The sequence below is a fragment of the Euprymna scolopes genome, chromosome 3, assembly GCF_053919585.1.
Source record: "Euprymna scolopes isolate OS-2025 chromosome 3, ASM5391958v1, whole genome shotgun sequence".
In the NCBI taxonomy this organism is placed as follows: Eukaryota; Metazoa; Mollusca; class Cephalopoda; order Sepiida; family Sepiolidae; genus Euprymna; species Euprymna scolopes.
Genome location: NC_136484.1, coordinates 144,500,027 through 144,514,570, shown reverse-complemented (window position 1 = coordinate 144,514,570; position 14,544 = coordinate 144,500,027). Strand labels below are relative to the sequence as shown.

The following is a 14,544-nucleotide window of genomic DNA, read 5'->3' as shown; positions in this document are numbered from 1 at the left end:
ATTTTTCGCTGGCCAGAGTGCACACAGCTCGTGTGCACTTGGTTTTCAATCCCTACCTTCTGATCGTGTATCACATCTTCTCACAGGGGAGGTAAATTGTTGCAATATTTCTTTATATAAAAGAGGGTATGATTAAAGAAAATTGGAAGGTTCTACTTATGGATACTGCCTATAGGAATTGACCAATCAAATGGGGCTATGTTCTGCTAGTAACCAACCAGAAACCGGAATCGTTCCATAAAAATATTGGATCTTTTAGAATTCCACCACATAATTCTTTGTGTCCACATGAGAAAGAGCTTTGCTCTTTGTCTACTAACTTTAAAGTTCAAGACTTATACAGATCAGCTACCCATCACAAACTCTTTTTCATCTCTAGGACTCATGCAGATGAACCCACTTCACCCACTGAAAATTCTTTTTCATCTTCAGGACTTATATAGATTAGCTACCCTTCGGAAACGCTTCTGAAATTAAACATGACTTTCAATTCAAAATGAATACATTCAAATAAGTTGTTGAGGCTAAATCGACTTGGCCTGTCTGACATCTGAGTTAGTCATTTGTTGTATCTCCTTACTTTCATGATAGTACAAATGTCTTGTATGAAACTATGTCGTTAACATAATCCTGTTGAGATGGTGCAAAAATGCATTCACTTGCTGTATCGTTTCACACATTGTTCCAAGCTAAGGTTGTCTTTTGATCCAGTCAGCGTTGCAATGTAGAGTCCCACTACTAAGCAAAACCAGAAGTTCAGTTTATAAATGAATATTAGATATTTATTCTTTTTGGGAGTTTACAAATGATATCTGTTTACTTGGGTGAATGATGGACTTCCACCATTGAATCTTTATTTGACTGGACCAACGCACATAAGACCCATTGCAGAGTCCTTTATATAAAGCCTGAAAGGGACCCAATCAGCTGTTGAGGCACACACATTCCTCTCAAACGTTCAACTCTCATTCTTACTCCTTGTCTTCGGTAGGAGGGGGGTGGCTAACTATGACTGCCTTTGGTTGGTTTTGGCCCTTTCTTAGTGGTCACTATTTGTTTACCCTGAGATAACATCTAAAAGTGTCTACAATCCTGGGATTTACCTGCCAATAATTTTGGACATTGTTTTTCTCACAAAGGTCATCCCAACGGGACTTTTCCCATTCACTAAGCTACATATTTTCCAAGCAAAGAGAATATCTTTTTTGGGTGGTCTTATTGGTCAGAAATATTTTCATCTCTCCCCCCCTCCCTCTTTCTCTGGCCAAGCATCTGTCATTGCAACATTTGCCATTTATGTGCACCAAGGAAAATATGCGCTGCACAGCACATTTACAATGGGTGATCCTGATAGAACTGTGGAAATCGACAAAGGTAAATTTTTGCATTAGAATTATAACTGTGGAAAATATAAAGAAGGCCAATAAATTCTTGGTATAGTGCAGGAATAAATAAATGATAGTGGCAGTCAAAAGAAGCGACACAGAAACTCTGCTCCCAATCAATCTACGATTTGTGAGGTCTGGTACCAGAATAATTATAGATAATTTACAATGGCTTACCTAATTATGAAGTGCTAAGCCATAAGTATAATTCTGTGGATATCGAAGATCATAAAATTTCTACAGCTACTTGTAGAAGTTTCTCTGATGTTGCTGATTAAAAACAAATTACTTTGGTCATCCTGCAGTATTATAATTGGTAGAAAAATACATATTACGTTGCTTCAAAAAGTATTTTTAATACACCCCCACCCCACCCAAATCAAATAACATATTTGCAATCTATCAATATATGGCAATAGAAGAATTCTTTGATTTCTTATTTAAAAAAGAGGAAGCCTCTACTATCAGGAACCAAGTCTGACTGGACATCACTAACTGCGAATTTGAATCGAGCGTTCTTCTAGTTTCTCTATATTAAATGCTTGTTTTGTTTTTAACATAAACACATCAAAAATGAATAGGCAAACCAAAATAAATTTCTTTCCTATTAATTTCACAGCTATATTTCCTTTAAAATAATTTATCTTGCCAATTCTAACATTTGCTTAAAAATTTTACAAAATCCAGAAAAATAAAGCCAAACAAATTATTTTTTGTAGATAATAATTATTTTATTGGTATTTTTTTATTTGTATTTTTTATTTGTTTGGAAACTGAAAATAATCTTTGTTTTATTATTATGTTTTTTCTTGCTCACTTTAATCAACAACCTCAAAAGAAAAACACCTTTGAGTAGGGGTTCTAATTTAAGCAAAAACAGACCCAATCAAGGACTATTCCTATTAAGCTTGGCCGAGGAGTAGGCAAACAAAAGATAATAAAATAAAATAAACACAAAGAAAAATAATTCCATACAGACTTATTGTCAAATAATACATCACAGCAAATAAAATGACTCTAAAAAATATTTTTCTGGTTTTAAGTAATTTTAAAACAATAAAGACGATTGGAATGAAATTATGGTTGATGTTAATGCATCCTTCCTTTTTATTATTGATTTTTTTCTTATATTCTACATCGATTAGGCACAATATTTTCAGATTATAAACTTTTTTAATTATTCAGTTTCTAGTAGGGGTCTCAGTCTTTTTTTTTTTTTTTGTCCAAGTTTAATATAAAATGGATGAAAGGTTATTTTTTGTTAAACTTGCATAGCAAACTTAAAATCCCTTTAAAATTTTCAACTCCACTAGTTTTTTTTTATTTATTTTATTTTTGTATAAGACAAGACCCATATCGACCCAAATGTTTCTGATTGCAATTTATGGAACAAACCAGAAATGGCCGAGCCGTCGCCAATCATTCCTGACATGAAATGCAATAAGTTTTTAATTATTTTCCTTGACTTAAGATAAAGGTCAGTAAACCTCCCAGCCCCATTATGTTAAGAATTATTCACATTTTCTTCAAATCTCTTAAGTGAAACAACTTTATTTAAAATATGTTTTTGAAGAAGTTTTTACAACTTCATTTTTTTTTGGGGGGGGGGGGGATAATTTTTTAAAACCATGACCCTAACCTAACTCAACCTGGTTTTGTATTCATATGCTTTAATGTCATATACACTCGTGAGCAAAAAAAAAAAAAAAAAAAAAAAATGGGCCAAACAAATTTTATTGCACTAAAAGCTATATTGAACAAAGAATAATTGAACAAGGAAACTTAAAGGAGACTAATAACAGAACAAGACATTTATTTTAATAAACGCTTAGGATGGGATCGCATTCCCTTTTAATTTTTTCATAAGATCAATCCTTTTAGACATGCTCTCAACCAAAGGGGAACACTGTGAAGAGGAGATGCTATTCCATTCGCTTTGCACAGCTTCCTACATTTTGTCATTGTTCTTAAAAGTATTCCGGCCAATGTACAAGATATTATGGACCAAATATTATCGATTGGGTTTAATCGAGGCTTTGACCCGACCAAAATATCACATCAAGTGAATTATCAGAAAACCATTTTTTTGTGACTTTAGTAGTATGTGCAGGGGCATTATTATGTTGAAAAATAATGTTCTGTGATATTCCCAGCTTCTGAATACTTAGTAACAGTCTTGTTTCTAACATTTGAATGTATTCCTTTGCATTGATTGACTTCTCACATCTAATAAGTTCCCCAACTCCTGCTGCAGTAAAAGTTCCTCATGCCATTATCCCTCCATTCCGGTGTTTAACTGTCGTTTTTATGCAACTTGGCGAAAATCATGCTCCAGTTCTTCGATTGCACCGTTCAGGAGCATCAGAAGCATCACTATAAGACAAAATCTTGATTCTATCTAACCAGAAAACATTCCTGAACCAGTCTGTATCTTTCTTGTCATGACACGAGAAAAATCTCTTTCTATCATTGATATTCTTCTTAGATAAAAATGGCTTCGTTGCATGCTTTTTAGGGGAAAATCCCATTTCTTTCATTCGTCTAGATATTGTATATCAAGAAAGAGAATTTCTAGTCCCTGTTTTGAATTCTTTGCTATGGTCAACATAAGTTATTTTTATCCTTCAAAATAGTTAATTTAAGACTGTGATCGTCCTTCAAAGTGGATGCTCTAGGGCGACCAGATCCAGATTTCCCTTTTACCAAGCGTTTGACTTCGAACCTTTGACCAATTCGCTTCGCTACAGAAAAAGATGTTTTCACTTTTTCTTTTCTTAATCCTGCAATTCGGTTTTTTATATCCTCGCCAAGATGCGGTCTTACGATTTTTGAGATTAATTTTTTTTCACTTATTATCATATGTTATAACAATAATGATCTACAAAATAGAAATTTTCAGTTAAAATAAACAAAAATTCATGGAAAAATATTAAAAAATCGATTTCTTCCTTCTTTCACTCTTGGCCCATTTTTTTTTTTTTTTTTTTTTTTTTTTGCTCATGAGTGTACACTTTTACATTTTCTTTTCTTTTTTGTTGCTTTCAAATAGTAAGTTGCTTTGACTATTTTCGGTTTGTTTCATAAATTCGAATCAAAACTTTTGGGTCAATATAGGTCCTCTTCTATAGAAGCACCTGTATTACTATTATTTTTTAAATTTAATTTATTTTTATTTATTTTATTATAATGTGAGAAAAATTTTTTTACAAGTGATAAATATTGTTTTGTTTTTTTCTAAGTATTGTAGAATAAAGTCTAGAATAGTTAGGGATCAAGAAACTGTTAAGTATTCGCAAAAATTATCTAATTATATATGAATTTGGGAAAATTAGGTAACGGAAAAATAAGAAACAGAAAATTATGTTAGGGAAAATTTTGTTAGAGAAAATTTTCTGAGCACCATATATATATATATATAATATCTGAAAATTTTTGTGTTTAACCAATAATAATTAAATTCGGAGCTTAAACATAACAAAAAAATACAGAAAAAAAGAAAAATGACAGAAGCGAATGCATTGTATATATCCACCAAAAATATCAACCATTATTTATTCAATCAACACTGTTAATCTCATATTTTATTTCCTTTCAGTATTATTTTGAAAAAAATAAATAAATAAAATGATAGAAGTACAGAATAGTCAACATTCAATAACTCATAAACACAACAAAAAAACAAAAACAATTTATATCAAACGCATCATAATAAAATTCTCTAATCCACTTAGTTTTAAGATAACACTTTTTATTTTATGTTCACAATCCTACACAATTTCCACCATAACCGATCATCACTGTTGTCTCATCCCTGACACTCTATCACCCTTATCCTAGAGTTGGTTTGAGCCCTAACATATGGCGACCACTCCCCACTTCTTAGTAAAAAAATATTGAAATTTAATGGTAACTAACAACTGTAGGTATGGCAGCCATTAACTGAGGCATCGATTTGTTGATAAGAGAAATTTTAGAGACGAAAAAGGTTAATTTGTAGATTAACATCCACACGTAAATACACCCTCCTCCACCAAATTAAAACAACAAACAAAAAACTGCGATTCTACTTTTTTGTAGGCACAATATTTTCAGATTATAAACTTGCGTAAACACCTTGAAAAATTTGTAAAGAAGAAGAAAAAAAAAGAAAACGATTATTTTAGAATTTACAGAAATATCAGTTTCATATATAAATTTAATGTAAATGATCCTTCACTTCTAGGCCATTCTAACTTTTAGGGTCGAATTTGTTTTTTACCACTAATCCTAAATACGAACGAAAAACAAAGTTGTAAAATCACACCACAATCGCCTAAAAAGTAGATGTTCCGAAAAAAAAAGAAAAAAGCACAAAACTTATCTCCCATAGCAAAAAAAAAGAAAAAAGAAGAAAAAAAAGTTACTTGTCTTCAAGCGGTAAATGGCACAGAAGGGGGGGGGGCATAATCATTTTATGTTAAATTTATATGCGAAATTGATCTTCATCCTAGTTTCTAAATTTTTATTTAAAACAATAGTTTTATTTTCGCCAAACTTTCCATAATTTTCACTCGTAAACGCCACTAAAAAATAGAATCTCATTGGGGAATAAGAATTAACTAAAGATGTTAATTTATAATAATATCAGAAAGAGGATGAAGTAAAGGGAGGAATTTCATTCTAATGCGTTTGATATAAATTTTCTTTTTTGTTTGTTTGTGTGGTTTTTTTTTTTACAAGTTATCGAGTGTTAACTATTCTGTACCTGTTACTGAAAAATTACTTATATATTTTAAAGACAGTTGTTGAAGAAAAAAAAAAAAATGTCACAACAAAAACTTTTTTTTTTTTTTTTTTTTTCGTGAATGATTTCACCGATTCTCTCCTTAACCGGCCAACAGATCAGCCGGGGCCCGTTCAATTCCGGTCATAGTGAGATTTCGCTCAATTACCGATTCGGGTTGTGTCTTTAGTCGTTGCCGTACGTCCATACATCGTCGGTCTAACATCAGCGAATGCATTTTACAGTCCAACTCATCGTTAATATGATGTAAATTCTTCTGCAGGCCATCCAGTGCATGCCTACACAAAAAAGAAAAAAAAAAGAAAAAAATCATTCAAATCGATTGACTTTAAATACTTGTTTATGTTTTATTGTTTATGTTTTAAAACGAAAATTATTTGAAGGTAAAAAAAAAAAAAAGAAAACTAAATATATTTTCACGGTTTTATTTCCAAGGTTTCGTGAATCTTCCATCTATATTTGCTAGTTGATCGATAAGTATTAACTGTAAAAATCGATATTCTACCGATCAGCGTTGTTGGCTGCGTCGTTCACTTTAGTCTAAGGGAGATAACTCCGTCGCTCGCATAAGATGAAAGTTATTTAACTTGCAATTATTGTCGTTTATTCTCTTTTAAAAAGTGGCGTTTTAATACATGAATAGATCGTCTTCGCCTATATTTCAATATTGATTTATGATACGTGAAGTTTCATCGGCATGTTCTTATTATGCAATGATTTTTTTGTTGCAAAAAAAAAAAAAAAAAAAAAAACTTAGAGTAATAAGAAAAAGTATGGTGCAAGTTCAGAATTCAACCCAATTAAAAAACAAAAACACCAAAAAATCTTTATGGTGTATATTCCAAAAAAATCGCATGAATTCATTAAGCAGATGATGATGATGATGATTATTATTATTATTATTATTATTATTATTATTATTATTATTATTTATTTATTTATTTATTTATTTATTTAACTAAGAAATCAAATTTTATGATGAAGTGAAAACGGTGTCTTGATCTGCCATATTTAATAAAGGAAGACCACTCAATTCGAACTGCTGAGATTTTTTAATCAGTCTTGTAATAGTTACAATGTACTATTAAGCGCTAAAAATCGTAAAAAATTTATTTATTTATATATATATATATATATATTAGTGGCCTAGCAAGGCCACAGAGGAGACAACCAAGCAAAACAAAATATCCCAAAGCAACAAAATCACACACACACACACACACACACACACACACACACACACACACACACACACACACACACACACACACACACACACTGTGTGTGTGTGTGTGTGTGTGTGTGTGTGTGTAGTTTTATCAAATTATATGATTTTTAGAATATGATATTTTTGTTCGATCATAGGTACATACATCATGAAGATTTTTGTGTATTTTTTTTTAAAAATTAGGTTCAATTCTGGATAAGAACCAGATATATTTTGACTTCTTTCACACACTTGTGTATGTGCATGTGTGTGCGTATGTGTGTGCATATGTGCGTGTATATGTGGACGTGCATGCATGTGTATGTGTGTGCGTATGTGTGTGCATGGATAGTTAACTCGGAACTTGTCTAGAATTATCCCTTTATTAAAAAAAACTCAAAAATAAGAAAAATCTGTATGATATATGCACTCGTGACGAAAAAAAAAATAGGCATATTCCGAAAAATCACATAAATTGATCAAGTAGTTTTATAAAGAAAATCATTTTTAAGCAGATTTGAGTTCTTTAATATTCCTTCTCCCCATGTTAAGAATGGCTTTCTAAAATTGTACACAAGTATATGTGATTTAATAACTTAGTTTGGAACAACTGCACCATTCATCGTATGAGCTAGTGCATTGACCATGCTGAGAGGATTTTATTTGGTCTTGGAATATGTGGTCTGAAATGTTACCAAAGGTAAGATGTTAAAAATTAGTACAAACCTGTTCTGGGGCAGCCAGAAAAAATGGAGAACAAAGAAAAAAAAAATAATAATGGCCACTGTTCTCTTTATATGGCTACGAGTTTGTCAAGTTTGTCACGTGATATGCAAATGAGATGCTCTGGTTAGGAATAAAAAAGCCTGGATTTTGAGCGACTGGGAAGTTTTAGATTTGGATGCTGAAGAAGCAAGTCTTGTGAGCAGTGAGCCACATTTTGAAGTTGAGAATTTAGACAGCAGAATGTCGAATGTTGGTGTTGAATTTTTGACAGCAAAGTAACGAGTTGTAGAGTTGAATTTATTGACATCAAAATCAAGAGTAGGACAAATAAAACGAGTATTTTAAATTGCAGTATGCATATCATACAGATTTTTTTAAATTTTTATATTTCAATATGGGGCAATCCTGTATAAAGCACCATTAACTTATGAATTTCCATTCATAAACGTAAAATACACACTTTAAAATACTTTAGGATGTTTATTTAAGCAACTTTTCTCCAGAAATAATTATATTTTCAAAGAAAGGAATCATGTGTCAGTGTTCATTAGGAGTTCTCACACAGGTCATCATCAGAGATTACTCAATGACAACTGATCGTATTCCCTAAAGTTTGGCTGGGTGACAACATCTCCCCAGATTTCCAATATTTTCCACCTCTTTTAGATATATGACTTTGCACTATTGCAACAGCCATTTACCATCAATTTCTCACTGACAACAATCATTGATCTTCATAGAAATTTGGGTGGCAAAAACCACCTGATGGTCTCAGCACTCTTCACACTCATCCAGTGGAGGTCTGAACAGTGTTTTCCCTCCTCGATCCTTCCACCTTTCTTGACACTTCATGACTATCTTGTGTGTTACCAGCCAGGACTGATGCCTTTTTTTTTTAGTGGGTGAGGAGCGAGGTGCAGTTCATAAGGTTCTACTACTACTACTATTATTATTATTATTATTATTGTTATTATTATTATTATTATTATTATTATTATTATTATTATTATTATTATTATTCAATTGTTTATCTAGGAATTAATGATCTAAAAATAATTATGATTAGAATTTTATAGATTTGAAGAAGCTTTTTCTGAACTTTAAGCAATACTAGAACATCCGTGACCCGTTGGGTCAGTACTTGATATATATATATATATATATATATATATATATATATATATATATATTATAAAGTATTTATGAAAACTGTGAAATTTCCAAATATTTTCATCTGCACATTTTTACCAAAGATCATTTGCTTGACTCGAAACTATTGATCTCATTCTCAGTTCTCTTTTCATCTATCTGCATAGTATTGATATGCGTTTGAACATGAAATTTTAACTTTAGAAGCAGTTATGGATGCTTGAGTGTAAATAACAAAGAAAGGTGCTATTCTAGAATGCATCTATATTAAAAAAAAAATAAAGAAAAATCTGTATAGTATATATAACCGTGATGGAAGCAAACTGTCGAATTCCAAAAATCACGTGAATCGACCAAGTAGTTTTATTTTTATAAAGAAAATCATTTGTAAGCAATTAATGGGAATTCGTAGGCATTACAACAAAATCTTGCAAGTTTGAATTATTTTCCCGGATTTTGATATTGTTTTCACAATGGTGCTCCTTGGTTAGCTATAAAATTTAATTTTCTTATTTAAAAAATAAATCTACTTGATCAATTTACCTGATTTTTAGAATACAATAATTTCTTTCTATCACGAGTACATCATGCAGATTTGTTTTTTTATTTTTGTTTTTAGATAGAGAGAGAATTCTGGACTAGTACCCAAAGGAAATATTACAGAATATAAATGTTTCAATAACATAATAATGGTAAGATTACATCACTTTTTCTAATAACCTCATGCGATGTTTGGAAAATGAGGAGATAATTTGAATTTCCAAATTCATGAAATTCTCCTATGCTGTCATAATAGATCTTCTTCCGTCCCTTCCTCTTACTCTCTTCCCTCTCTCTTGTTCTCTCCTATTTCCTCTCTCTTACGCCATTCACCCCCTCCCACTACTTCTCTTATCATTCACCTTTTATTTATTTTAATCGTTCATCCTCCCACCAATTGAAATATTAACATACCAAATAAAATGTGTGCTCTATGACAAGATAAAATTATGGATTATTTGGTAAAATGAAGTGTTGATATTATGATTGAAATTTAAATTTAATTCGTGTTTTAAATTACATTATTAAATGCTTTAGACTGAGAGGAAGTTGTAAACGTTTTACATTTAAAACTGTAGAAAATCGTTTGAAAGACTACTTAAATAAATGAAGTCAAAAGTTTTATAATCTAAAATAGTAAGCTGTGTTACATTCATTTTGTCTGCAAAGGATCATGGGAAATTGAGAATGTGGTACTTTTATTTATTGCCGAGCAGATGGACTCTAGTATTCTAACTATCTATCTATCTATCTATCTATCTATCTATCTATCTATCTATCCGGTAATCTGGTTGACCACAGGGGGTGGGGGCGCCTCTGCAGAAATTCTTACCAGCTCTCTCCACTCCCATCTGCCCTGTGCTATTGTGATGATGAGCCTCATGCCCGTCCATTCCCTGATATTGTCCTCTCATTTCTTCTGCTCTAAACTCCTTCTTCATCCTCTTACTGTCCTCTGCATTATTGTTTTAGTAAGTCCTATTTATTTCGTGACATGGTCATACCACTGAAATTTGCACCGTTTTACAGTGGCTAAAAGATTTCCATAGGGCTTGCTTTATATGGTTGGTTACTTCCTCATTTGTAATGTGGTCTTTGTAAAAAATATCAAGTAGCATTATCCAGGGCATAAAAGATTGTGTTGTTGTTATAAGAACAACAGTAACTAAATTTTGTCACCTTAGTGTTACCATTGGAGCACAAGGTGGAGCAAGAGTTGGGAGTTGATGAAGTAACGTTCAGGGAACTTTTGCCATTACTAACCAGCAGAGTGTTATCACTGTTGAACAAAGGAAAAGTCTATTAGGCATGTGTGCACCGTGTGATGATGCATGGAAATGAAACCTGGTCAATAAGGGTGGAGGACATGCGTTGCATGGAGAGAAATGATATGAGAATTATGAGAATGAATATGATGGATGTGTATTGCAAGTCTTAAAGATGGGCTCAGATCTAATGAGCTCAGAGGAGGATTAAATATGGGCAGTATAGGGAGCTGTTTGCAGAAGAGTAGACTTTGACGGTATGGCCACGTTGAAATAATGGATGAGAGTTCCTGGGTTGGTAAGTGTAAATCAATTAATGTAGCCAGGTGAACACATGGGAGAATACCAAGGAAACCATAGAAGGAAGTGATAAAGATGAACTGAGAGAAAAAGGGATAAGTAAAGACCTGGCCAGAGATAGGTTTGCTTTGAAGTAAATTTCTAAAAGCTGTACAACACATGCCAGCATGTAAAGTAGATATTAGATTATTGTTATTGATAATGATGATGATGATGATGATGATTTATACAATAAATTAAATTCCACAAAATTCTCTAAAAAATTTGAAATTCATAAAAAAAAACGTATTTAATTATCACCAGTTTTATAAGTTTTTAAAGTAAGTTGATTCATTTAGTATAAATGGTAAAAGTGTTCACTAATGATCCAGGAGATTAGGGTTCAATTCTCATTGAGTTATACCAAAGACCCCAAAAATGAGTACTTGATGCCCCCCCTTGTTGAATATTCAGCATTCTAAAGTGAGGATCAGATTAAGGTGAAGAAATTCAGAAAAAGAAGTGACACTCTCCTCTACATCTCGGTGTAGTGACCAATCAAAAGAGAGTAGGGAAGAAGCTATGTAACAACCCAACGACACTCTCTGGTGGTTCAGACGAATGAGTGATATTATCGTTACCAATTTAACACATTCAAATTCGCTTTTCCATTTCCTGTGCTTGTGATGTCACAACCAGGACACATAGCATTATTTGAATTCTAATAGGAAATTTCCACTCTAATTTTTAAGCTTAAATAGAAATGTTCCAGATTAATTCTTTTCATCCATACCCATAACTAATATTGCTACATTCTTAATTCGTTTAACCAGCGGAATCTGTAGATACAGTGGCATCTTTCATATGTAATATAATGCTGCTGGGCATTCTGTGAATGTTCAGTATGAATGGAGGCACCCTAGATTATTGTACCTATTTACTATGCCTCCCCACGGGACAAAGTTAGACACCAGGGTCGTTTTTTAACGCGGAGAAAAGGTACCCTAGATTATTGTAGCCCTTTTTTTTAAACTGTTAAAGTATTCATCTAAGAAATATGGTTGATGTAATGTCAAAATATGGTTGATGTAATGTCAAAATATGGTTAATGTAATGTCAAAATATGGTTGATGTAATGTCAAAATATGGTTAATGTAATGTCAAAATATGGTTAATGTAATGTCAAAATATGGTTAATGTAATGTCAAAATATGGTTGATGTAATGTCAAAATATGGTTAATGTAATGTCAAAATATGGTTAATGTAATGTCAAAATATGGTTAATGTAATGTCAAAATATGGTTGATGTAATGTCAAAATATGGTTGATGTAATGTCAAAATATGGTTAATGTAATGTCAAAATATGGTTGATGTAATGTCAAAATATGGTTAATGTAATGTCAAAATATGGTTGATGTAATGTCAAAATATGGTTAATGTAATGGCAAAATATGGTTAATGTAATGTCAAAATATGGTTAATGTAATGTCAAAATATGGTTGATGTAATGTCAAAATATGGTTAATGTAATGTCAAAATATGGTTAATGTAATGTCAAAATATGGTTGATGTAATGTCAAAATATGGTTAATGTAATGTCAAAATATGGTTAATGTAATGTCAAATATGGTTAATGTAATGTCAAAATATGGTTGATGTAATGTCAAAATATGGTTGATGTAATGTCAAAATATGGTTAATGTAATGTCAAAATATGGTTAATGTAATGTCAAAATATGGTTAATGTAATGTCAAAATATGGTTAATGTAATGTCGAAATATAGTTAATGTAATGTCAAAATATGGTTGATGTAATGTCAAAATATGGTTAATATAATGTCAAATATGGTTTATGTAATGTTAAATATGGTTAATGTAATGTCAAAATATGGTTGATGTAATGTCAAAATATGGTTAATGTAATGTCAAAATATGGTTTATGTAATGTCAAAATATGGTTAATGTAATGCCAAAATATGGTTGATGTAATGTCAAAATATGGTTGATGTAATGTCAAAATATGGTTAATGTAATGTCAAAATATGGTTAATGTAATGTCAAAATATGGTTGATGTAATGTCAAAATATGGTTAATGTAATGTCAAAATATGGTTGATGTAATGTCAAAATATGGTTAATGTAATGTCAAAATATGGTTAATGTAATGTCAAATATGGTTTATGTAATGTCAAAATATGGTTGATGTAATGTCAAAATATGGTTGATGTAATGTCAAAATATGGTTAATGTAATGTCAAAATATGGTTGATGTAATGTCAAAATATGGTTAATGTAATGTCAAAATATGGTTAATGTAATGTCAAATATGGTTAATGTAATGTCAAAATATGGTTGATGTAATGTCAAAATATGGTATATGTAATGTCAAAATATGGTTGATGTAATGTCAAAATATGGTTGATGTAATGTCAAAATATGGTTAATGTAATGTCAAAATATGGTTTATGTAATGTCAAAATATGGTTAATGTAATGTCAAAATATGGTTGATGTAATGTCAAAATATGGTTAATGTAATGTCAAAATATGGTTGATGTAATGTCAAAATATGGTTAATGTAATGTCAAAATATGGTTGATGTAATGTCAAAATATGGTTGATGTAATGTCAAAATATGGTTGATGTAATGTCAAAATATGGTTAATGTAATGTCAAAATATGGTTGATGTAATGTCAAAATATGGTTAATGTAATGTCAAATATGGTTTATGTAATGTCAAAATATGGTTGATGTAATGTCAAAATATGGTTGATGTAATGTCAAAATATAGTTAATGTAATGTCAAAATATGGTTAATGTAATGTCAAAATATGGTTAATGTAATGTCAAAATATGGTTAATGTAATGTCAAATATGGTTTATGTAATGTCAAAATATGGTTGATGTAATGTTAAAATATATCTGTTTATTATGGTTTATCTCTAATATCCTTATGTATGTGACATATTTCCATTGTACGGAAACCCGACGATATCATTATACCATCTTTAGACAGAACAGATACTACCCTTGGATTCTAGCCAGAAGACCAAGAAGGTATATTTTAGTTTCATGTACGGCCCAAAAGCGACAATTTTTTAATTTTATTTTAACTTTTCTTTTACATTATGTCTTCGGAAGTTCCTATTTAACATTAAAAAGATTTTTTGAAAAAAAGATTTAAAAAAAAAACGTTTTGAAAGTCTTT

At 31.1% G+C, this 14,544-nt stretch overlaps 1 protein-coding gene across 1 annotated transcript in view; it reads right to left on the bottom strand.

Moving 5' to 3' along the window:
- Positions 1 to 6,174: 6,174 nt before the first annotated feature.
- LOC145259693 (tektin-2-like) overlaps positions 6,175 to 14,544 on the bottom strand; it is an 82,269-nt gene continuing 73,899 nt past the window's right edge. Inside the window, exon 6 of the mRNA XM_080117367.1 lies at positions 6,175 to 6,446. Within this exon, the coding sequence (XP_079973493.1) occupies positions 6,251 to 6,446 (196 nt within the window). The 3' untranslated portion in view covers positions 6,175 to 6,250. The remainder of the gene's footprint in view (positions 6,447 to 14,544) is intronic.